Source organism: Acomys minous, assembly GCF_964271855.1.
Source record: "Acomys minous genome assembly, chromosome: 12".
NCBI classification, from domain to species: domain Eukaryota; kingdom Metazoa; phylum Chordata; class Mammalia; order Rodentia; family Muridae; genus Acomys; species Acomys minous.
In genome coordinates this window covers 83,295,946-83,321,690 of record NC_140493.1, presented here as the reverse complement: position 1 = coordinate 83,321,690, position 25,745 = coordinate 83,295,946, and the positions used below count along the sequence as shown (strand labels likewise).

Below are 25,745 nucleotides of genomic sequence, written 5' to 3'. Positions count from 1 at the left end.
CCCCCCCATGCATAATTTAAAATTATAAACAGTGGGATCAAACAACCTTGATTTGAATGCAAATTCAGCATTCCTACTTTTGCTATGTAACCTTGGGTAATTTCCTTACTCTCTCTGAATTTCTTTCACATCATCTGTAACCGCGGGTTAAAAGAGAAAAGGCATGAAAACGTGTTGGAAATGGACGTGGTATCTTTGTGAATGAAAAGTGAGCCATAAAAAAATAAATAAGTAAGTAAAAATAAAAGAGAAAAGACCTAGAGGTGTGTAGTTCACTTTGCCCATGACTGTCCAGTAAAGCCACAGATCCAAAGTTCTGGCTTCTTCTGAAGGAGACAGAAGGATGGAGGTTTAGCTGCTCTGTTTTGGCCCTTGTAGCAGCTGTTGTCGGCTTTCTTTAATGGCTCACTCGTTGCTTTCCCAACAGCAGCACTCTGGCCTTGGCTTCCAATCGATCCCTGAATTACTGGGAATTGTTTGGAGGAGAAAGAAAAAAAAATCACTTTACCCTTTGATAGCATAAACTTGATTGTACTTGTGAGTGCACCCCAGGTAGATTAATTCAAGGAGACGAGACCTTTTTTTTTTTTTTTAATCTCTGCAGAAAAGGCTACATTTGCTGGAGTTCAGACTGAAGACTGGGGCCAGTTCATGCATATCTGTGACATAATTAACACCACCCAGGACGGGTAAGTTCAAGGTGCTGTCTGTGAATTTGTGCCTGATAAGATCCACTGAGCTGCAGCATGGTTTCCCTCACTGACTTCTGGGTGTTCTGTTGAAAGAATGTGTCACTGCCCTTTAGGCACCTCCTGCCCTCATGAGGATGGCAGGCAGAGCTCTGGAACAACTCTGCGTGCTGGAGGACCCCGAGATGTCATTACAGCCTGTCCCTCCTTTGCCCTTTCTTTGCTAGCTTAAATTTTCTCTTTGTCTTGCTCAAATTCCTTGTATTAAAAAGCTTTCTTTTGGTTGTTTTTTTTTTTCCCGAGACAAGGTCTCTCTGTGTAGCCTTGGCTATCCTGGACTCACTTTGTAGACCAGACTGGCCTTGAACTCACGGCAGTCTGCCTGCCTCTGCCTCCTGAGAGCTGGGATTCAATTTTTCTTTTTTTTAAAGAGAAAGATAAATTGTTTCTTTCTTTAGAGCTTTTCTTTAGAGCTTTCTCAAGCACTAAGCACTAGTGTTTTGTAGCAAAAGCATTAGCCAGAAGCTGGTAGCTGCAAGCTTCTAGTGGTGTCCAGGCCGGTGGTGAGCAAGCCTCTTGATTATAATCCGGGAACAATGAACACTCTTTTCTTTCCTTGTCTGGGGGACAATGTTTTATCTTTCATCAGCCAGCTCATGTTCATACTGTTCTCTTAAAAGATGTGCTGTGTGTCAGTACATTATCTAAACTTGTCATTAAAAAAAAAAAAGAAAAGAAAAGAACAAGTAAGTCATTAACAAGGACTACTACTTTGAATTTAGCCAACTATAGGTTATGATAAAAGGTGAAATTTGCTCATTTTTCTGAAAATTCTTTACGGGTAATTGGTAGAATGAGATTTAGTCTAGTGTGTGCTTATGGAGAAAGCATGGCAACATAATCATTCATTATATATGAGTGGCAAGAGCCTATAGTTGACACTTCTAAGACTTTACAGATTTTTTTTTTAATGTGACTCTGGGCAGGCAGATCTCTGTGAGTTCAAGGCCAGCCTGGTCTACAAAGCAAGTTCAGGACAGCCACAGCTATACAGAGAAACCCTGTCTTGAAAAACAAAAGCAACAAAAAGATCCTGTGACTCTGTATGTGGTGTGTGCGAGGGCATGTGTGTTCAAATGTGTGTGAGTACACTTTAGTGTGGAGGCCTGAGGCTGACATCAAGGGTCTTCCTCAGTTGCTCTCCTGTTTATCTGTCTAGTCAGCATTTCTCAGTTGAACCCAGAGCTGTGCAGGAAGGCTAGTTAGCTAGCCAGCTTACCCCAGGGGTCCATCTCTACTTTCTCAGCAAGCATTAGAATGACAGGTAGGCTATAATCCATCCCTACATGAATTTACCTGGGTCTGGGGATCCTGATACAGGACCTCAAGATTGCACAGCATCTCCCTAGCCATGCATGTATAATAATAATAGTAATAGTAATAATAATAATAATAATAATAATAATAATAATAATAATAATATGTACAGATGTATGTATTCATATATAATCTTTTATACCTTTTAGATCCTCTGTGAACCTTTTCATTGCTATTACCAATTTCTTTATTGGTCTTGCAAAAGGGAAATCTAATAAAATGAATTTTGACCCTCTGCTTGCAGATCTTTTTAAGATAAAGTTATAGCATATCAGAATTAGCAAGCAACCATAATTCCTATATCTCCTTACCCATAAAGGACCCAGGAAATGCTAAGAGTCTTAAAGGGATCACTTTTCTTTTGTTGTTATAGGGTTACATTTCTTGTGCCCTGATTGTGTGCCTTGATAGAAGCCAGTGTTCATACATTTCATGACCAGTGTTTTCTGTGTAATACTCTTACATAAATATCTTAGTTGTGTCTCGCCAGTGAGCAGGTGGTATGATCTATCTATTTCACAAGGAAGCGTAGATGTGGTGAGTTAAGTGGCCCACCTGACATGGCAGCAGAATCAAACACTACTCTTTATTATTATTTCCATATGGCACATTGCTCTCATAGAGACTATTTCTATATCCAAATTGATGATTTCAGTGTCTTTATTGCCACAGGCCAAAAGATGCAGTAAAAGCTCTGAAGAAAAGGATCTCCAAAAACTACAACCACAAAGAAATCCAACTTTCCTTGTCAGTAAGTACTTTTAATACTATCATTAAGATTATGAGGTGGGCACAATGGTGTATGTCTGTAATCCCAGCACTTGGGGAGGCAGCGGCAGGTAGATCTCTGTGAATTCGGGGCTAGCCTTGTCTACAAAGCAAGTCCAGGACAGCCACAGCTACACAGGGAGACCATGTCTCAAAAAACAAACAAACCAAAATCAATAAATAAGATTGTTGGGTTTCTCACCTAGAATTAACATTTTTAATGAGTTTTTTAAAATATACTCACATTCTAAGGGGTGATCCTTGTTAATAATGCATTCAGGACTGTGTGACGTAAGACTCCTCACCTATTGAGAATCACAGGAGGGTGTTCAGTTAACTCTGGTGACGTCTCATTTTGTAGAAAAAAAAATCCCACAGAATCCGTTTTTCTTGATCAAGCTCTTGGAACTTGTGGTTTAAAAACTGATAGATGATAAATGGATCAATAAGGGTGTGTGTTTGTATTTGTTGACCATGTTTAAAGAAGGGAAGTTGTGGAAGATGCCTCCTTGACAGCTTTTCCATGTCCCTTCAGCACCGCTGTGGAATCTCAAGGTGCTGGCAGCCCCTTAAGTGTCAACCAGTTCTCCTGATTGTTGGAATTTGGAGCGCACTCTCTGTCGCGTTATACCGTTCTCCTGTGCACTGTTTCTTTTGTGATAGGGATGTGAGCTCTTATTGAAATAGACCCATTTCCCCCTGTTTTTGACCATAGGACCTCTACAGTCACAGGGGCGAGTTTCCCTTTTCACATTGGGAATGAGCTGTGTGGCTTCCTCATTTCTCCTGGAAGTTAGACCACACATAGGTATCGCCAACATCACACTGTTTTTAAGGGTAATGGCAGTGTTTACCAGAAGACTATGAGGCAGATCTGAGTAGAGTTTATAACTTCCAGATTCACATGGAAAAACAATGTATCATGTCGTGTTTACTTGGAGACTGACTGAAAAGAAATTAAATAGTACCCAAGCTGCAAATAAAAAGCAAACCCATGACTTGGGATCTGACTGTAGTTTTAGAGACATTTTTCCTCCTTCCTGGTTTTTGGCCTCTCCTCTGCCTCTAAATCACAACGGCCTGTTTATGAAGACCATGGAACGATGGGAACTGTTGGGAGAGGAGGAAAATGATTCTGTAGGAATATCAGGACATCAGGACCAGGATAGAGATGCCTCATCTGTTAGCCGGGTGTGGTGGCGCACTCCTTTAATCTCAACACTGGGAAAGCAGAGGCAAGTGTGTCTCTGTGAGTTCAAGGCCAGGCTGGTCTACATCCAACTTTTCTTCTCAGAACGACTCAGGTCTCTCATGTGTTTCATGTGTGTCCTCAACACCTTCCTACGTGCCTAGTACAGAGTCAGAAACACCAGTGTGTGCAGGAATGGATTGAGTTGGTAAGTTCCCTCCCTTTCTCCTTAAATCTCATCCCATTTCTCCTAGTGTCCGGGAAGACTTGGGGTCTAAGTGAAGGTATTTTTAGACTGCGGTAAGGAAGAGTGTAGACAGCGCTGAAAGGAAGTGGATCTGGAGTATCTCAAGAGGACAGAAGGTTGCTAAGAGAACTGAGTGAGAAAGAGAAGGGAGAGGATGGATGTGTACCGCCTTCCCTGTTTTCCTCGGGGTACCACTTTGCCATCTTACAGTTGTCTGCCTCTGTTAGTGCGGCGTGTAAGCCTCCTTGATGTTTCGATGGTTGTGTGTCTCCAAGTCCATGCCGTCTTCTTCACTTGAAACGGACAGGGCCCTCTCAGAGGAGGAAGATGACTTCTGTAGACTGCTGCCCCACGGATCTTCCATTTCTCTCTGGGCTCCCTTTCTGTTAGTCCAGCCTTTCAAGTTTTATTCCATCTAGCCGCTTCTTTGTATCTCATGGCAACCTCCTAACTATAGCTAACCTGTGTTGGGATTCCCCTGCCAGCCTGTGATAACTAAAGAGTCTAAAACGAAAAAGCCCATGCTGACGTAAAGATGAGAGTCAGGGAGTAGGGTCAGAAGTCAACTCCGTGGTTAGCATCCATGTTCATTAGGTCAAGGACGGTGCCTGCTTTTTCTTACATTCTCTTCATTTTTCCTTAATTTATTTTTTTTTAAAGTTTACTTTTATTGATGCGTTTGAGTCTGTGAGTGTGTGCCGCATGTGTGCTCGGAAGCCAGAAAAGGGTGTCAGTCAAAGACAGTTGTGAGCCACTCAACCTGAGTTCTGGGAACTGAACTCAGGTCTTCTGGAAAAGGCAGCAAGTGCTTTTAAGCCCTGAGCTATCGCTCCCGACTCTCTTAATTAATTTTTAAAGTTGGCATACAAAGCAATGGGCTTTCTTGTGTCATTTTAATATAATATGTATCAGTAAGCATTATTCTTGTTCATCCTTCTCTTCTGCCCCTCCTCCAGTGTTCCCCTCCTTCTTGACCCTTTCTATACCCAGTAGTGCCCCCTATTTTGCATCATATGTATTCCATTGTTCCCCTTTCACCTCTTACTCCCATAAGTTATACTTGGTTGAACAAGTAAGCCAGATTCTGAAAGAGAAACACCAAGTTTTCTCTCCTATACAGAATCTAGACTTTGTGTTTGTGTGTGTGTGTGTGTGTGTGTGTGTGTGTGTGTGTGTGTGTGTGTGTAGGCTTACAACATAGAAAAGAAATTTCTCTTGAGTTTTTCCGAAATGGGCTTTGACACTCAGTGGCTGCATGTAGATTTGCCCTTGTTGTACACATAATGGCCCATGCGCCTCACCTGGGCTTCTACATTGTCTTTCAGAGTTACGCTCAAGGCTTCCGCACTGGGTTCAGTATTCTCTTAGGCTGAACTGAATTATGAGAGAAATTAGTCACAGACGGAATTGCCCAATGTCTGTCAAAGGCAATTAAAAGCCTTACGAAGTCATCTCCTACGGACATTTCCATCTTATTTCTGTGAAGTGATAGCGCCTATGTCAGTTGTGAATGTTTCTAATATTGTCTGTCATGTTGAGTTCTCCATGGACTTGCCACCCTTAGTTAGGTGTTCTACATAACCTGACTATATTACGATTTTTTTTAATCACTGGTTAGTGGCGTAATTTTTATCAAGAAGCCAGTTGGCTTTTTATGTTTTTCTTTTGCAATGCTGTGGATAGAATTCCAGCCCTTGTGCATTCCAGACTAGGGCCCTACCACTGAGATACACTCACAGCCCAAGAAGTCAATAGCTCTGCTTTGTCTTGTGTTCAGTGCTGCTGCTGAGCTTTATTGCTCTAAGCTAGAGAGCCCTCTTGAATGAGTCACTTGTGACTAACCTCAGCAAATACCACTGTCATTGTCAAATGAAAAGTGGTCGAACAAGTTCCTGAGAATCAATGAAATGTAGTAGTCCTTTATGGAACATGCACTAATAAAGAGTTACGGCGGTTTCAGGAGATCTGTGAAGGTGAGTATCCATCCACTGGCTTATCACACGAGAACTGATAAGACAGCTTTCCCCTAGTTGTAGCCGTGCCTTCCTGTGGTCACTGTTGGTGGTCCAGATATAGCTCCAATGGATGTGAAATCTAGTATTGTCACCGTACCTGGTTTAGATACCTACAATGAGAAGCAAAATTACCTAATAGGGCTGGAGAGATAGCTCAGTAGTTAAGAGCATTGGCTGCTCTTCCAAAGGACCCGGGTTCAATTCCCAGCACCCACATGGCAGCTCACAGCTATCTGTAACCCCAAGATCTGATACCCTCACACCAACGCACATAAAAATACCCAATAGCTCTTTTTCTTCTAGCCATCTGTGAAGATTTTTTTTTGTTGTGGGTTTTTGTTTTTTTGTTTGTTTGTTTGTTTGTTTGTTTGAGACAGGGTTTCTCTGTGTAGCCTTGGCTGTCCTGGACTCACTTTGTAGACCAGGCTGGCCTTGAACTCACAGCGATCCGCCTGCCTCTGGCTCCCAAGTGCTGGGATTAAAGGCGTGCGCCACCACGCCCCGCAGTGTGAAGAATTTTTATTACTGTTGATAGGCACATTCTGTCACCCTAAATCATTCTCCATAGATACAGACGGTTGCAGAGGTCACCATTTGCAGAAGTCCTGCTTGGTGCTTCCCTCACAGCGAGCTCCTTGAAGGAGGCGCAATGCCCATTACACAGACAGCGTTGCCATGAGTTCACAAAAGGCATTTGCTCAGCTAAGCACAAAAAAAAAAAATAGATGCGTGCCCGCTTTGAGTCTCTCGCTTCCACTATTATTGGTTGCTTGGCTCCTATAGTTTTCTCTCTAGCTTCAGCTTTTGGATTCCAGCTTCGCCTGTTTGCCGAAGATAGGTTATCTGAGCCCATTTGCACCAGAGCTAGATAGCAAACTACGTTAAGCCACTCACGTAAGCTTGCTCGTTTGCTGCGGTGTGTTCTAGATTCTAAGTGAGCTGGAGGGGTGAAGACTGGAGACATAAAGGAGGCGATGATATAGAAATAACGAGCCCTGACACCCTTGATCCCAGCGGGAGAACACAAAGGGCATGGTTGCTGGTCTCCAGATGTTAGCAGTCTCTGGACTCTATGCTGACTCTGACTTTTGTGGGTGTACCTTGGAGGAATGTTGCCCATCATCGTAAATACTAGCATGCCAAACATAAAAACTGGCTTGGGCAATATTTAGCAAGAAATTTATGATTCACTTGAGTCTAAGTCAAGGGGAGAGGTGGAAACTCGGTATCTTGTCCGCGACCGCACAAGCAGCTGGGGTAAGTATTTCCATAGGCTCTCATTGAAAAGCGCAGCAGAGTCCTTTGCGGGTGGAACAAGCCTTTCACAGGGTCACCTAAGACCACACAGTAAGCACAAATATTTACATTACGACTCACTGACAGCAGCAATATTACGTTACGATTCACTAACAGTAGTAGCAAAAACTTACAGTTATGAAGTAGCAACAAAGATAAGTTTATGGTGGTGGTGGAGGGGGGTCGTCATCACAGCATGAGGAACTAACTGTATTAAAAGGTCGCAGCGTTAGGAAGGTTGAGGACCACTGGGACAGAGGCACTGGCCTTTTAGCATCCTCACCCATTAAAAACTCATGGTCGGTCAAGCTCAGCGTCGTTTCCAACTCTGTCCAGCCAGATTCCGTCAGTAACATCCGTCTCTGCTCCTCCCTCTGCCTTAAAGCTTCTCCCCCTGCCCCCCCCCCCGCCTGTACACACACCTTCAGTATTTTCTGATTGCTCCCAGGGTCTCGTTGCTTTAAAAGTATAGCTTTGCGTACCTGCTGTGACTTTCTGTATTGCATGAAAGTGACACTCAGAATACATGTTGAAGACGTGCAGGGGATGTGGGGGGGGGGGCGGGGGGGGGAATTTTTCTGAAGAGATGATGACAGCTTTCTTGGCCACGGCCTAGTTTCTTTGGTCTCCTGAACTCAAAATGGCACGGAGGTTTAATTTCACCTGCAGATCATTTTTAGAAATGGGCTTTCTGCGTGCAGTTTTCCCGTTACAGCTCGTTCGTTCTTAGCTCAGTTTGTGCCTGCGCTGTTTTAGTCAGCGCCAAATAGGCCCACTAGTCGGTGAACGCAGGACAGCCCTTGTGTCCGTATTAGTAACTGTTAACAGCCTTCCATTGGGGAGCATCTTTTGACTTTACCAACATTCTGTTTCCTCTCCCTCCCTCCATCTCTTCCTCCATCCATCCATTCTTTCCTTGCTTGCTTGCTTGTTTGATCTCTTGATTTCTTGCTTGTTGTGGTGGTGGTTGTTGCGTCTTCACTGCCTTCCTTGCGTTTCTCTGACCCAGTGTCGTTCCTCTTTGCTCCTCCTGGGTGGCCTTGATGACTCCCTCATGGCTCTTCACTCTCCCAACCTGCAGCTGTGCACGGAGAGTCCTTTGCTAAACCTATTTGAATACTTACTTTTCCTTCCAAACCTAAAATACCTAAATTTTGCCCCACTAATTCTACCCCTAGGGTCCCCAGTCATATCACCCCACCCATCCCATATTTCCCATGAATGGTACCCTCTTCGCTTTTGGTGTTCTTGCTTCAGCAAATACACGTTCAAAGTTCTTCCTTCACAATCCATTCTTCCTGGTATGCTCACACCATCCGAGTTTCACCCTTTTCTGTACTGGGTCTGTCTGTACTCGTGGATGCTTGGCAGGTCGCCCTGTCCCTCCAGGCTTTTCCACCTTCCAAGTTTCCTCCTTAGAGCACTGCTGGTATTGGTCTAGGATGCAACTTTTTATATGACATTAAGTAACAGACGCCCGTCAGGGTCCTGGGTAATGTTCGAACTCTATCCTGCGGGACAGACTTCTGTACAGTCTAGATAATGCTGTCTCTTAGATTTTATCCGAGGTACCTTCCCAGCGTTGTCAATTTGCCTATGTGGGAGGTCACTACCAAAGGCAATGTGGAGTGCAAATCACCCGTTGTGACAATTCATACACTTTGTGACACCTTTACTCTATCTATCACCTTTTTTTGCATGTGATTTATGTTAGTCTTCTTTCCAGGAATCTCTGTAATATCTACCCAAGGTAGCCTGTAAGGAAGACTCACTGTGGTTTGTGGTTTCAGGCATTCATCATCAGGTGGCCTGTGGCTCGGCAGCACACCGTGCTTGAGACACGTGGCAGAGTAAAAACCACTCGCCTCATAGCTGCACAGTTGAAAAGAAAGAGAGAGAAAGAAAAGAAACATGTCACGGGTTCCATTACCCCCTTTGAGGGCTTCCCTGCCACCCGGCACATCCTACTAGGCACCATTTTTTAAGGGTTCCGCTACCAGCAAAGAACAAGCTTTAAACCCAGGGGCCTCTGAGGACATTCCAGATGCAAACCACAGCAGCACATATCTACCTGGAATACCAGGCTGTGTTCATTCCTACTTCCCCTGGTCACTTCTCAAAGCCCAGCTCAGCACCAGCCTTTTCTAAAAACTCTCACACAGTCACCGGACTGTCAATAAGCACACTTGCCTATAAAGATCTATTACTAGACAGGCTGCCATTTGTTTTCCAAACAAGGACATTAAGAGTGAAGGGTGTGCCATTGTTCACAAGGGCAGGACAGCAGAAAAGTACCCGGACTGACCCTAGATAACCTGCAGCCAATGTTACATAATCTTTATGTTTTGCTTGGCATTGCCTTCAGCACGTGGCGTTTATTACCATGTGCGGCTGAGTGCTATGTGTGCAACCCAACTCCCCATCAGTTTTAGCCTCTGGGTGGTTTTCTTAGGCTTCCGCTTCCTCGTAATGGTTGAACCTAACATTTCTCCACATGGTTTAGTGTTATAGGAAGCAGATAGTGTTCGTCAGAACGCTGGCAGGAGGCCTTCTTCGGCAAGCATTTTGTCTGCTCTTCAATTCAGGACGGATGTTGCTAGGGAGTGTAACATCTGGCTTTGCTCTTTGATTCAGCTGATTGACATGTGCATGCAGAACTGTGGTCCGAGCTTCCAATCTCTGATTGTGAAGAAGGAGTTCATCAAGGATACTCTAGTTAAGTTGCTGAATCCCAGATATACTTTGCCATTGGACGTTCAGAACAGGATCTTGAAGTTCATTAAGGTAAGTCTGTTGATTTAGATCAAGGGATGGTCAACTCACAAGTATAGTGAGATAATGATGCAATTCTGGTGTTGTAATGATTCTTTATTTCCCTAGGGTTGAAGCATAAAGCAATTTTCTCTTCTCTTCTCTTCTCTTCTCTTCTCTTCTCTTCTCTTCTCTTCTCTTCGTTGTGGTCCCTTTAATTTAGGCTGGCTTCTCATTCTCTATGTAACCAAGGATGATCCTGAACTTCTAATATTCCTGCCTCCGTCTCCCAAACACCCAGTGTATACAGTACTAAGCATTGAACCCAAGGCTTCTCTACCAAGGGAGCTACATCTCATCTGCATTAAAAAAAAAAAACTTTTTAAAAGTTTCTGTAGAGTAAGATTTCTTGACATTGGATAGTGTCTTTCAGCTGAAGAACAGATAGTCATTTCCCTACTTTCCTTTCATTTTCTGTTGTCACATCGGAAATGCAAGAGTGTGTATATTCATTCTGAAGATATGGAAACTATGTTCTTGGCAAAAAACAAAACAAAACAAAACAAACAAACAAACAAACAAAACAAAAAACCAGCTGATAGGATTTTAAGATCTTTACATTTTAGATTTAGAACAGCAGTAGATAATTGATAGTATCATTCCCTGTGTTTGTCAAGATGTTAAAGTACAGGGATCTGATGATTCAAAACACTTTCTAATATTATACATTAGAGCCTTTGAAAATAAGCATTCTGTCCACAATATTCAAAACCAGCTTTTTCTTTCTCAATGAAGTACTTAATTTTCAATTGCTCATTTTCCATCATAAGCTTTAAGGTGTTTGGTTTTTGTTTGGTTGGTTGGTTTTTGTTTTTTGTGATTTTTTTTTTCCTTTAACTCTGGAACTTTCTATCTCCTGAATTTAGACTTGGTCACAGGGCTTCCCAGGAGGTGTGGATGTAAGTGACGTGAAAGAAGTGTACCTTGACCTGCTGAAGAAAGGAGTTCAATTCCCCTCCTTGGATGGAGAGGCTGAGACCAGGCAAGAGGTAGGAAGCTTTTCTTTGACCCTTGTAAAGTTAATATATGTTGCTTGGGTCTTTTCATATTGAAAGGGATAACCCTAGTGCACTCAGCTTAGGAGAAATAGGAATTTATTGGTATATGGCCATATCTCAGAGAATAACCTGGGCTTAGGCTTTGCCAATCACAGTATGATCTGGGGCTTAATATGGTAGTTTGTTAACCACAGCGTGTTACACCATGCTGGAATCGTCCTTCTGAGAAGGTTCTGGGTGTTTCTATGCACATTGATACCTATTGAGGAGCACCAACCTGCGCCATCATGCTCACGATCTGTGGCTGTCCACTTACAGTCACACATCAGGCCTGACGCAGGGAGCTGTTCACTGATGGAGGAGAAGCCTTGACAGCAGTGAGGGTTAAGACGACTTGGCATGAGTTGATTTGCCTTCTGTTTGGTTGGTTGGTTGGGTTTTTTTTTTTTTTTTTGAGACACTATTTCTCTGTAGTTCTGGCTGTCCTAGAACTTGTTCAACACACCAGGCTGGCCTCAGAATCACAGACATCCACCTGCCTCTGCCTCCTGAGTGCTGGGATGAAAGGCATTTTAACACCACAGGAAAGGGAGAACCATACACTCACATGACACTTCATCATACAGTGCCTTGGTGAAAACCAAGAGGACTTTATTGAGTACTCATTTGCTTCGTAAGCCTAATTCATGAACACTTGCTCTGTGCCAGCATGCCATTTACTTAGAGTCCTTCTCCAAATAGTGGACAAGTTGTGCCCCTGATGATCAACTTTGAGCTAACACCAACTCCCCAACCCTTTTTATAAGAGTACCTGAGTCAGCTAAATGGGAGCTAGGCTTGAGGTCGCTTTGTTAATTCATGTCATAATATTCCTTTATTTTATATTGATAGGCTGGTCAGATCTCACCAAATCAACCAACGTCTGTCCCCACAGCACCTGCTCTTTCTTCTATAATTGCTCCCAAGAACCCGACTATTTCTTTAGTCCCAGAACAGGTAACAACAGTGACCAGCTGTATGTATTCGTATCTTTTTCTAAGCATTGTATTTACGGGTGTTTCCCACCCCCACCCCCACCCACTTAATAGCATTATGAAATATATGTGAATATAACGTAAAACCCTCAATCAGTTAACTTCTTTCTTTTGCTTTCTGAGATAAAGTATCTTCTGTGTAGCTTCCTCTGGCCTGGAACTCATCACGTGTCCCAGGCTAGCCTACTCTTGATACTATTCTCACGTGTTGGGGTTGCAGGCACAGGCTTCTTTCACTATGGGAAGAGGGGCTGCCAGTTAGGGAAACGTGTCACCAGTGCAGTTTTCTATGCAGAATTAGCCCATTGAGTTTCATCTGAATTTAATGCTCATGCATCTAAAAATCACACCTGGGGGCCCAAAGAGATTGCTCAGCAGGTAAAGTTGCCTTCCATCAAGCCTGATGACCAAAGTTGAGTGCCTAGAACCCACACGGTGGAAGGAGAGAACCAGCTCCCAGACGTTGTCCTCTGACTCACACTCACTCCCCCCTCCCCCTCCCCCTCCCCCTCCTCTCTTTTCCACCCTCTGACTCCTGTTTGTTTCTTCCACTTCAGAGAGCCCTGTAGCAAGTTGTCTTATTACTTATGTTAATTGTACCAAACGAATCTCCTTTTCTCCTTTTTATTTGTTTATAAAAGATCTAAATAAGTATAATCAACCATGCTCATCTATATCTTTGTATTAAAAGGCTATCGTTGAAGACATAATTTGAAAGTGTTTCTCTTTTATTTTATTTTATTTTCTATTATATCATGACAACTCTAAAACTGGGCCTCCCTCCTTTTTACTTTTCCTTTCTGACTGTTTACCAGCAACTTAGGGTAATATGTGGACACATTTCTTATTTTCTCCAGGGTTCCTATTAACTTCTACTACTAGGTATCTCCTGCTTTCCCCATATTGGTCTAGATCATAACTTTCCAGAGGCGTGTCTGTGGGTTTCTTATAAGAAATACCAAGTCTACTTAGGAAACAACAGGGTATAATTTGTAAAATAATTATATGTATGCCGAGACAAACCTCAGTATGTTTGAAAACATTACACTTTGCAAAGGCATTTGATATTCCAGCATTTGTCCCGTGGGCAGAAAGCAAGATTGCCAACTGTCTGTGCGTCACTCGTAAATGACTGGAGGTTCCGTTGCTCTCCACAGATCGGGAAGCTGCACAGTGAGTTGGATATGGTGAAAATGAATGTGAAAGCGATGACTGCCATATTGATGGAGAACACCCCTGGGTCTGAAGACCCTGAAGACGTAGAGCTCCTGAAGGTATGAGCCCATGGACAGTCGGGCAGAGAGTTCCGGAAAACTGTGGACTTTGGATGATGGAAAGCCTGTTAATAGCGTCTAATGGTCCATCCCCTTTAATCCTGGCTTCCTTTGATTTCAAAACCTAATGAAAAGATGCAGTAATCATTTTGCCAAAGATGCGGTAGTAACAGATCTAATCAAGCCTAGCCCTTTTATTATAAAAAAAAAAATGATTTACTATGATTTATAGCCTCTGTCATATGCAGTCCAGCCTCACATTTGAAGCATATAAAATTGCATCTTGTCTGTTCATCAGACACTGAGTAGCTGTGATGTAGTTAAGAATTAGATATGAAGGCGCAGTCCTAGACCTTAGCTAGGTTGGGTTGGAAACAGCGTATAGTAAAGTATTACCAATGTCTGGATAAAAATATGGCAGTCTGTGATAAGATGGTGAGTGGAGGAACAAATACTGTGCCATTTGGTATCTGAACCCACGTGAGTGGCTAGATGACAGTCCCCACACTTTTTTCTACGTCTCTACCTACGCATGTGTGCCTTCCCTCTACTCTTTCTTAATTATCAGTTTTAAATTTTAGTATTTATTAATCATGCTGAGGCACGGTGGTTCATGTATGTAATACTAAGCACTCGGGAGGCTGAGGCAGGCAGGAAGCTCTCTTTGAGCCCAGGAGTTCGAGACTGCGTGAGCAACATGGCAGTTTGTTAGATTGCTATCTAACAAAACGAAGCGATCAGATATATGATTCCATTTAATCAATTAGTTGGTTTAAGAGGCAGTTAGAGAAGAAAATCAGTTCTGAAGTCTTTCCAGAAAGTTAGGAACCACATGTGGGGGGGGGGGGAAAGAGCCACATGTGTTCACTCTTTTGCAGAGCCCCGCTCCTCATTTCCCAATGTTGGTGTTAATTTCTCCTACTTATTCTTATTTTCAGTGGCTAAAGCATACTTTCCTCCTCCGAGTAAGCTTGTGTACCAGCATGTCCACGACCATTAACTTAGCACTAGCAGTAGGCATTGCACTCTTTGTCCTGAGTCTTTGGAATAAGATGGTCCATGTTCTCCTGCATCCTATGATGCTGATGAGAACAGGGATGGAGCTCTGATTCCCTTTTCTGGTTCTATTCTTTTGGTTTCTCATCATTCTGCCATGAGATATTTGTGTATGTACATACATGTATAATTCCCTTATTACCCTGCTTGGTAGTTTTTAAGCCCTTAATCAGCCTTAGGTGTAGTTTCAATTTTAGGAACTATTTAGTCTTACCCCAGATATTGTAGCTATGTTCCATTCTTTCTAGTCTTATGCAGTTTTTTTAGACAATGAGACTCCCAGTTGGATTTTATTATCTCGTCTTCATTTGTTTGAGCTGTAGTTCTTGGAGGGGGAAAAAAAATCTGTATACATCAGTTTCCCTAGTCAGCCTTCCCACTAAATAATTTCAATTATTTTGTTTAAAACTCGATGTGGATTTTCGTCACAGTTTCAGTTTTTGTTGTGGTTCTTTCCTCCTCTGTTTCTAAGGACGGTAATCATTTTTGAAGCTGCTTTTCTTTCTGCTGTATGGACTCCTCTCTACAGATTGTGTGTTTGCTACCTCTTGCCTCATATGAGAGGATCTTTGCCAGCTGTTGGCCGTTGGCCGCTAAGCCATGCGGAGAGGAGGCCACTGCTGCAGCATATGGTTTGCACCGAGTCTCTGCATGGGGGGGATGCTGGCTGGGCTACTGTGGTAGCTGATCTTCTCAATTCTAAGCTTTCTACTGTCTTTCTAGATAGTCTCAGCAGTAGGAGAAAAGACTCTGTCCCAATACTTGTTCCTACCTAGAAACATTTTACACACACACACACACACACACACACACACACACACAGAGAGAGAGAGAGAGAGAGAGAGAGAGAGAGAGAGAGAGAGAAAGACAGAGAGAGAGAGAGATCTGGTATGAACAAAGCTGTTCTTAATTTCTTTTTCCAATTTTTTTTTTACCGTAATTAACTTTCTTTATTCTAATCAACTACTGTGGTTACTATAAAACAATGAACTGGCTGTATCTTTCTGGGCAGAGAAATGACTAGGACCCTATTTCTAAATGAAAACAAGAAAAGTTGACTTCGGATAAAAAGAGCGCTTCTTTAGATTCTAATTTTTCACTCTTTCAGTTTTTTTTTTTACTCCTGCCTGAACTGTGGGCACCAGTAGCAGGTCAACCCTGGGTGATGGGAGAGACATTCTACTTCCTCATTGGCCACTTTCATATGGAACCGCAAAAGATTCTGGAGGCCCAGCGTGAGCCTAGGTTGTCACAGGAGAAAATGAGCCTCCAGTTGAAATTATGGGCAGGAAGGAGCTTTGTGCAAAAAGTGTCTTGAGCACATTGTAGCGCTGGCGTGAGTGGACAGAGTGCGTACCCGGAACACCTTCCAACCCCTTCCTCCAGTAACGGGCCAGTGTGCTCTCTCTCTGTTAGTTGAACCCTGCCAGAAACCAGTAGGCATTGAGGTCCTTAAGATACACCTTTAATCCCAGCACTCAGGAGGCAGAGGCAGGCGGATCGCTGTGAGTTCGAGGCCAGCCTGGACTACAAAGCAAGTCTAGGACAGCAAAGACTACACAGAGAAACCCTGTCTCGAAAAACCAAAAAAAAAAAAAAAAAAAAAAAAAAAGATACAGCCCCCGGAACAGGAACAGACGAGGGTGGGAAGGGTGTGCTCTTTGCATCTGGAAGACAAAAGGAAGGAAAGTAGTCAGCAAACAGGAGAAGTCTCCACTTCGAGCTTGCTGGGCCTTTTCCACACAGAGACGTAACCAGGGACTATTTGCTAGCACTGCAGCCTCTTGTTTTCTGGGGCTTCGGCTCACGTTTTACCGGCGACTCCATTCATTTGGGGACTTGTTCTCCGTGTCCTTCCATCTGAAATCTATTTGCTTGGACGCCCCTCCCTGTTTCTCCAGACCAGTTAAGCCATTAGATCCTGAAGCCCCGATGACTCACTGTGCTCCTGGACTTCCTGAGACTCAGGTAGACAGACAACTCTCCCATACTGCCCTGTTACTGTGGACTTAGAACCTCACTGGGTGGAGACTGGATTCCTTTTGCCCGCACAGTGTGAGGCTCCAGAGGCTGCAGTCAGTCTGATGTCCGCGTGATCCGGGCACGGGAGTAAAGAATTGCAATGTATCTTTCTTGGATTGGCTTCCTTGAGCACTTGGCTTTGGGCACATTGCTCTTACCCTGAACAGCTAGTTTTCTTCTTGGTACCTCCTTCCCTTTTCTGGGCGCCCCTTCCCCCCTTCTGCTTTTCTTCCTTTTTCCATTTTTTAAGACAAGAGCTTGCGGTGCTGGCCAGTCTGGCCTTTCACTAACAGCCTTCCAGCCTCAGGCTCTTGAGCTGAGTCACAGGTCTATACCGCCGTACCTAGTGGGTTTTCTTTTCTTGTTTTGCCCAGGCTCCATAGGGCAGAAGGGAATAATAAAGGGAACTCATATTTCGAAGGTATAAATAGAGAAAGCTTTGTGTTAGCTTAACTGGAGAAGTAAAAGATCATGGGAAACTAAAACTTGATCCTGGGAAGATAATTTGTAAACCAGCCAAGAGTGGGGGTAGGGGGACCAAACACACACACACACACACACACACACACACACACAAACCACGCCACAACAAACAAGCAAGCAATCCAGCAAGCAAGCAAACAAACAAACAAAAATGAAAGTAAAGGAAAAAAGCCAAAAAAAAAAAAAAAAAAAAAGAAGAGAAAGCAGTTGTCCTTTGGCTGTTGTCATTGTTTTTATCACTTGTAAGAAATGGATCAGGGGCTGGAGAGATGGCTCAGAGGTTATGATCACTGGCTCTTCTTCCAAAGGTCCTGAGTTCAGTTCCCAGCAACCACATGGGGACTCATCTATGATGAGATCTGGTGCCGTCTGCTGGCATGTAGACATATACCCTGGAAGAATACTGTATCCATAATAAGTAAAAAAAAAAAAAAAAAAAAAAAAGGAAAAAGAAAGAGAGAAGTGGGTCAGAACATAATTTTCTAGTATCTTGGAGTCTGTCTCCTTATTTGCGCACAGGATGGATGGTACACATGATGTTGGATAACTTGCTCTCCTAAGCAAATGTCTGGTACCAGTTCCCTTCCTATTGGAAGCCAAGACTAGCTGTGGATGGCTAACCTATGACCTTTTACTGCAGGGTCCAGTCACTTCTGTGGTTTTTTTTGGAAGGAACCAAGGCCTTTGCTTTTAAAGCCATTACAGCGTCATTGAGAAAATGGGGTCTCTTTTGCACATTCTTGGTCCTGCACGTAAAAGAGTTTCAAAACTAACTCAGGAATTTGAGGAAACAACAGCAGGACAAACAAGCCGGAGGTGCTAGCCGCTGCCTCCGCCAGGAGGGTCATGGAGAAAGAAAGTCACGCTTTCTGAGTTAGAGGTCAGGGAAGTAAGCAGGCTCAGCAACAGAATTCTGAGCAGCTGCTGGGGGTGGGGGTGGGGGTGGAGGGGGTTCATAGGGAGTGAGAATGCCCAGAGGAATCAGAGCAGGCAGGCTTAGGCTTAGGATTCTGGCGGGTGTCTGAAATGGGACAGAAGGGGAAGAAAAAGTTTCTTGAGTGAGAAAGGGCAGTCTTGGCCCAGAGGGTCAGCGAGCAATGCGTGGAGGGACCGGTATTCAAAGTCTGTTATTCCCTTAGTGGTCTTAACATGTTCAGGGAGATCGTGTTTCTCCTCATATTCTGGCTTTGGGCTGTTCTCTGAAGTTGTATAACAGGATTTTCTTCTTGCCCAGGAGGTTCTGGCCTTGCCTAGGCAAGAGAAATTCCTGTTGGTTTTTTTTTTTTTTAATCAAAGGGTATTATCAGCCATTAAGTCATGTAGGCGAGGGGTTACTTAGGATTAACTGCCATTACTTCCACTCTAAAGAAGGGCAACTGTGGTACAGCCCCCCTTCCTCGGAATTCGTGATAGCAGGATGTGGGGTCCTACGCTGATTGAGGGAGCCAGCCACACTCACTAACCTTCAAGCCAGTTAATGTTTGACTAGCTGCCTAGCGACAGCACTTCACATGGGTACTTACGGAGCGTGCTTTTAATACTAGGGGAGTTCATTAACTATCCACTGAGTTGTAGACATCAGTGCTCGGTTGGAGAATTAATGCCTTAGGACCAAAGAAGTTAGAACAGAAGTCGCTGAAAACCAGCACATCCAAGAAGTAGATTATTGAGGCAATGGAGTCGGGAAGTTAAAAGAGCTGTAATCAGTTAATGAGCTTATGGGGGTTATGTTGACAGTTTGTTCAGCTTTGGAGTGAGAGAGGTTTGTCTTTGAGCAGACAGGCATGCTGTTGTGTCTCTTGCAGGCTGAGTGGGGAGTGCGGTGAGAGAGGAAATGTGCTTCGGGCAGATAATAGAATCATTGCTATACAGATATTATAGCCAGAGAAGAAGCTTTCAAGTACACGTACTGTTTCCTGTTTCCTTCCCCTCTCCCCCCCGCCCCCCTTCCAGTTTTTTGAGACAGCGTTTCTCTGTGTAGCCTTGGCTGTCCTGGACTCGCTTTGTGGACCAGGCTGGCCTCGAACTCACAGCCATCTCCCTGCCTCTGCCTCTCAAGTGCTGGGATTAAAGGCGTGCGCCACCACCAGCCGGCTTCCTGTTTCCTTTTTCAAGGGGGCTGTATAGCATCTTTTCTTTCCTTCTGTGTTTGCTGTTGTGTGTTTTTGCTTGTTTGTGTTCTAGCGCATTCTTGTTGGTAAGTGTGGGGCAGCTGTAGTTGCTGCTCAAAGTGTAAAGAGATCTCCTTTCTTATTTCCTAGGTGTTCTGTGGAAGTCCAGGAGAGAGCTGAGGGAAAGGAAGCTCTTAGTGAGCCTCTCTGTTGTGCTACAGAGCCTTTGGAACTGTTAGATGCACTATAGCTTAGAAACCTGTCTTTGCCTTACAGTAGAGACAATTTGGGGTTCTGTGATGGGCACATACACTAGCCACTGTCCCTCTCTACTCCCTGCGTCTGCAGCCCAGCAAGGGCCTGCATGGAGCATTCTAGCCCCTGTTTTTCTTTCGTCTGCACAGCTTGATCTCTGCCGTTTGCAGGTGGTGTGGCCCTCCCCTGAGACAGACATCAATCGCAAAGATCAGAGTGGGCTGGCTTTTGAAGAGTTTTCTCCCACTCTGCTTTGTAAGCCCTCTGAGATGTGGTGTTCCTTTCATGTCTCCTCTCCATCTGTCTCTCCAAAGGGCAAAAGGAGGGTCTTCCCGTGGGTGGGTCTATTAATTTCTACTTTTTTTTTTTTTTTTTTTTTGGTCTTGGGAATCTCACACCACTGTATTCCTTGATTTCTGACCTTGTTCCAACAAAGCTTCCTGAGACCACCAAGAGGAAAAACATTCTTTACCGTGGGAAGCAAGAATAAAAGAAAATCCTTCAGTCACTGCTTGGGGAGAGGGGCGATGGGTTAGATGCTCTGAGTTCTTTCTTTCGGTGACAAGGGGACCTAAGCAGCCTACAGATTATTCTAATTACCTGGGAAATCTTCTAGTGACCCTTCCTCGGGCAGTAACAATGCATTGGCACTGTAGGGCTCCAAACACATCATTTCCTCTTACTGTTGGAGCTACCTTTGGGCTTCTTAGTCTGGCAGTCTTTTATCTCTTTGCCTGAAGCCTATCACCCGCCACACTCACTTTAGGACTTCCTTTCTTGGTTTCTTCTTGAGCTGCAGGGCAGGGTTGAATAGTTGCCTAAGACTAGATGGCCCTAAAAGCAGAAAATATTTAAGATCTGGGGAAACAAACAAACAAACAAACAAAACTTTGACTCCCGTGAACAGTTTCTCTTGCTTGACACTTTGTCTACCATTTACCTGTCACCCCCTCCCTCCAGCCCGGCACCTTTTCTTTTTAGTTCCTTTTGTCCTCTTAATAGTTTTATGCTTTTGCAGAGATCGTGACTTCTACCTCTGAGCCTAAATGCCAGTTAGTAATAGCTTGGTTTATTTATTTCTGGGATTACCTGTCAGGAATCTCGTAATAGACTGTTTGGCATTCTCAATGGTTTAATGAAGTGTAGATTTTTTTCCCCCCAGTGTACCTTTCTTGAGAAGTCAGATTGTGTGTAATCACATGATGCGTAAGCAAGTTCTCATGCTCTTGCCGTAAGAGCGGAGACGTCCCTGGATTTCTGTCTGTTGCTGCTGGGCTGACGCACAGAGGAATGCAGCCAGAGTGGGTGGAGGCAGCGCCAGTACCAGACTGCGCACCTTCACTTCAGTGGAGGTTTGCTAGAAGGACGCTGGTTGCAAGGCAGCAGACGTTGGGTGCCAGCAAACACTTTGGAGCGCTTATTAAGAAAATGTAGATGTGCAGACTGAACCTGGAGGACTCTGAATCACTTGAGTGTTCTATGGATGCCAGTGATGCTTACGAGAAAAAAGCTGGCTGTGGCTCAAGGCAGTGATTTGAAGTAGTCCAAGTAAGGTCATTATCCACGATGAGTTTTTAAATCCTGCTTCCATTTATACTGAATGCGATGCAGCTATAAACATTAAAGGCTTAGCTACATGAAACAGGAGGTAAAAGGACGCCCCCGTGCTGTAATTGCCTCTCCGCTACCTCTGCCGTCCCTAGTAATGACAGCGTCGGTGCGTGTTTATGGGTTGTAGTTACAGAGTTCCAGTACCAAACATCTCATTGGATTTTCATGCCAGCCCTGGAGTTAGATGGCACAAGTGGTTATTTGTCATTTATTAATGAGAAAAACTGAAAGTTAGAAGACAGGCGATTGCCCAGTTATTACAGAGAGTGCCTACGATTTCCACACAGCATTCCAGTGTACCATATTGTTCTTGTAGAGAAAAAAAAAATTATGCCGTCTTCTTTCCCTGCTCTCTGATGCAGCTGTCCGCAGTTGAAAGACGCGATGGTCCCTGGGTGACAGACAGCATGGGAGTGACCACAGGTGTAGGTAGGCTGGTGAGCCAGTTGTTTTTAAGGAGCATCCCTAGTGTGGAAAAAAGAAACCTCTCCTTTTTCTCACAGAAACTTTACAAGACGGGTCGGGAGATGCAGGAGAGGATCATGGACCTGCTGGTGGTAGTGGAAAACGAAGACGTGACTGTTGAGCTCATTCAGGTGAACGAGGATCTGAATAACGCCATCCTGGGCTATGAGAGGTGAGCAGCTAGTGTGCCCTTTCACCCTCTTCCAGCTCCTGTCTCACCGCCGTGCGCTCAGCAGTCCTTCTAGATCTGTTTCTCTCAATAGGAGTGGCATGGTGAACAATTTTCTCTTGTGTGGCCACTGCTTCCCAAATACTAGGGGTGATCCTCTGAGTTGAAGTGATTCAATAGACACCCTTAGAAATGTACTATTACTGGGGCATGGGGGTGCACGCCTTTAATCCCAGCACTTGGGAAGGCAGAAGCAGGTGGATCTCTGTGAGTTCGAGGCCTGCCTGGTCTACAGAGTGAGTCTAGGACAGCCAAGGCTACACAGAGAAATCCTGTCTTGAAAAACAAACATACAAACAACAAAAAGAATTACTAAGAACATTTCATTGTACATTGGCTACGTTTCTAACCAGCGAATGAAGAATGAGGCTAGTCTGGCATGAGGAAGAAGTAAGCAGGCCTAAATTAAAATCTAGATAATGCAAAATGATATAGATTACTTGCCTTTAAAAATAGAACTCTATCTTTGGAGGGGTTGACTTTCCCCCCACCCCAGGAATTAATGAGATAATGCATATTAAAAACAGCTAACACAGTAGCATACTGACACCCATTACATTGTTTTGTGTGCTATGAGGATTAAACTTGAGACTTTGTCCCTTGCAGGCAAGTGCTCTGTCACTGAATTATTGCCCTGATACTTCTTACACCGAATCGCCATTTCCCCCCTTCTCATTAATATTCCATTAAGACTTTAAATATCACAAAGATTCTACTCTTCTCCTCCAACCTCCCACCAATAATGAGCCACGAGAGTCAGGAAGACCAAGCCAGCGTCTGGACTACGGTTCTTGGTTCTTCCTTTCTCCCTCACAGACTCACATCCCACAGTCTCCTAGGGACAGCAGGTTTTTTGTAAGAAAAACATGACTGTGAGCCTAGACACCATGGTCTCACCACTGGACCAACTCCCAATGCTTGCCCTTTCTTGTGACGTAAATCTCTGTAAGCGGAAAAACATTCAAGGGCAACCACGTGGTTTTCAGTATGACTGCTACTTGTGTGGTTTTCATTCCAGAGGATTCCGTTGCCAACCGTGTGACCATTGGGTAAATGCCTCCTCTCAGGAGAGCTTTGGTGTATTTGGTCTAGATCAGCAAATTGGATTGCTGGTTCTGACTCAGCTGTGAACACCATGTAGCAAGGGTCGCTGTGGTCGCTGCATCTTGAGATAGAGAAATGAGATAGAAAAGATGCTTGTCAGTTTTGCTTTTCTGCCATGAGCGCCATGATTTGAAGCAACACAGATTTTTTATTATTATTATTATTATTATTATTATTATTATTATTATTATTATTATTATATCATAAACTAAGTTCTCCTGGTTAGGAGATGCAAGTGAGGGTCTCTTGGCTGGATTCTGGACTTCCAAGGCGCTGCTTTTCATTTTGGAGGCCCTAACAGACCCTCCATCTTACCTGCCCAGCCAGCAGAGGCTGCCTGCTTTCCTTGGCCCACGTCTCTTCCTTCTGTCTCCAGTGCCAGTGCCTGCTTCAGAATGGTTCCCATCTTAACGCTCTTACTGCGTCCTCTGGGCCTTCCTTTTCAAGTACTGTTTTTATCTCTACATTGAGCTTGTCTCTACTGTCGAAGGCAATCTCCTAGCTAAGGTAGACTCGCTAGCTGACTGCATTCCATCTGCAGTCCTCAGTCCCCCAGTTGCTACCTAGCCTGTCATAGTCACAGAGTTAAGTAGGACACGGGTGTCGTAGAGGAGAACACCATTCTCCTTACACCAGCCCAGCCCCCAGGTCCGCACAGATTCACTTCCATTGTACCTGCAAGATATTTCTATCACCCAACTTGGCAAAACATACATTTAAAAGAATCTAAAACAGTGGTTCTCAGTCTTCCTGATGCTGTGACCCTTTAATACAGTTCCTCATGTATGGGTGAGCCCCAATCGTAAAATTATTTTTGCTGCTACTTCGTAACTATAATTTTGCTACTATTTGAATCATAACATAAACATTTTTGGAGATAGAAGTTTGCCAAGTGGGTCATGACACACAGGCTGAGAACTGACAATCTAAGACATGAATGTGTTCAAATGCAGAATAAGCATTTAAGGTATTTAGGCATTTGGAGTCAATGTGTCGTAATGGTAATACGAAAGTTTCCTGAAGCAACTTTTAACTAGCAAGCTAATCCCGTGCGTACTGCCTGTGTTATCACTCTGTGGAGCTATCTGATTTTGCCTCTAAAAGTACATTTCTGAAGAAATGGCTCAGAGGTTATTCCCTTTGGCGGATGGAGCACTGGGGTCCAGGAAGTCAGATCCAGAGGCGTGTAGGGAGTAGGGAGTAATGCAGACTTCTTCAGCGTCATTAGTCTTTACTCTCCTGCTGTCCTAACTGCTTCTCTTTGTCCCCGGAGGACAAGCAATGGAAGAGTCAGCCCAAACTGTAAAAGGGCAGTCTTCTCTGTAGGATCAAGTACCTTAAAGATGGCACACTGCATACCAAACTATGCTTCATGCACTTGAATAATTTTATTAAGTTAATTCTTTGACATTTTTATACATGCATATAATTCACCCTGGTTACTCTCTTCCACAGCCTTGTCTTATCCTTCCTCTAGCTCTCTCTCTATAACACATATAACCATACAAACATGCATGCCCACACACACAACACACACGCGCACACACACACACACACGCACACACACACACCAGTACCTTTCCCAAATTCATACCTTTTTTGTTTAGTTGAACCCATTTAGTTTAATCAGGGCCATCTGTGTGACTGTTGGATGAACTTTATGGAAATTATAATGACAAAGTAAGAAGCAACCTTACATTTGAAAACAAGAATTGGCAAGTGTGTTGTTCATTATTATTGTAAAATATAGGCATTAAAAATTATAGTTCTAAGGGGCTCGAAAAAGACAACATATTTATACTGACATACAGGATTGCTTAAAGTATAATTTCAACTAAGTTTAAAAGCAGCCAGACATAGTAGCATATGCATAAAATTCACTTAGAAATTACACATACTGCACATGTTACTAATAGAGCTACTTTCTAGAAAATGGAATTTATTATTTTGTGTGTGTGTGTTTTCTTTTTTATGTTTGTATTTCCTCACAATATTTTCTAAAAGGCTTGGCACTGTATTAACTATAAGAAGGGGGTTTTGTCAGAGGCAGGTGGTTCACCATGAGGACTGAATGCAGAGCTTCAAACTCTTATTTCTAAGCTATATCCCCATCCCTGTAAAAGAGTTACTAAAAGCATTTTCCTGGAATTGAGCAAGAGTGAGGCGCGGCTATCAGTGTATTTAATAATGTTAGGCTTTATTTGATAAGTGATGTTGCACTGTGCTAATTTAAACAGGTTTACTCGAAACCAACAAAGGCTTTTGGAACAGAATAGGAGCCCAAAGGAAGCCACCAATGTAAGTGATTCAAAATGCAATAAAGTCAATGATTGAGCATCTTACTAAGCATCCTTCAGGAAGTAAAGATTGCATAAAGACAGCTCTTTAAAGGGAAATACACAGTGGCAGCCTGCAGTGGGTTTGGTGGTGTGGTATCCATTTTAAGTTGTAACTCTAAGCAAAGCCTCGTGTACTGAGATGTAATTTCTGCTATGGTAACCTGATGGCTGAAGGTTTCTTCAAAAAGTGTCCAAAGGAATGTGTGTGGAGAAAGCCATGCTAAGCTGCATGATTCTTCCCCTAAACTCTATCTTTTTTGTTTGTTTACTTGTTTTGTTTTTCAAGACAGGGTTTCTCTGTGTAGCTTTGGCTGTCCTGGACATGCATTGTAGACCAGGCTGGCCTCGAACTCACAGGGATCCACCTGCCTC

The 25,745-nt window shown here is 43.7% G+C and overlaps 1 protein-coding gene across 1 annotated transcript in view; it reads left to right on the top strand.

Moving 5' to 3' along the window:
- TOM1L1 (target of myb1 like 1 membrane trafficking protein) overlaps positions 1 to 25,745 on the top strand; it is a 41,766-nt gene that overhangs the window by 2,549 nt on the left and 13,472 nt on the right. Inside the window, exons 2-9 of the mRNA XM_084750202.1 lie at positions 605 to 689; positions 2,739 to 2,817; positions 10,216 to 10,365; positions 11,259 to 11,381; positions 12,282 to 12,386; positions 13,582 to 13,698; positions 21,740 to 21,873; positions 25,272 to 25,332. Of these exons, the coding sequence (XP_084606328.1) occupies positions 605 to 689; positions 2,739 to 2,817; positions 10,216 to 10,365; positions 11,259 to 11,381; positions 12,282 to 12,386; positions 13,582 to 13,698; positions 21,740 to 21,873; positions 25,272 to 25,332 (854 nt within the window). The remainder of the gene's footprint in view (positions 1 to 604; positions 690 to 2,738; positions 2,818 to 10,215; positions 10,366 to 11,258; positions 11,382 to 12,281; positions 12,387 to 13,581; positions 13,699 to 21,739; positions 21,874 to 25,271; positions 25,333 to 25,745) is intronic.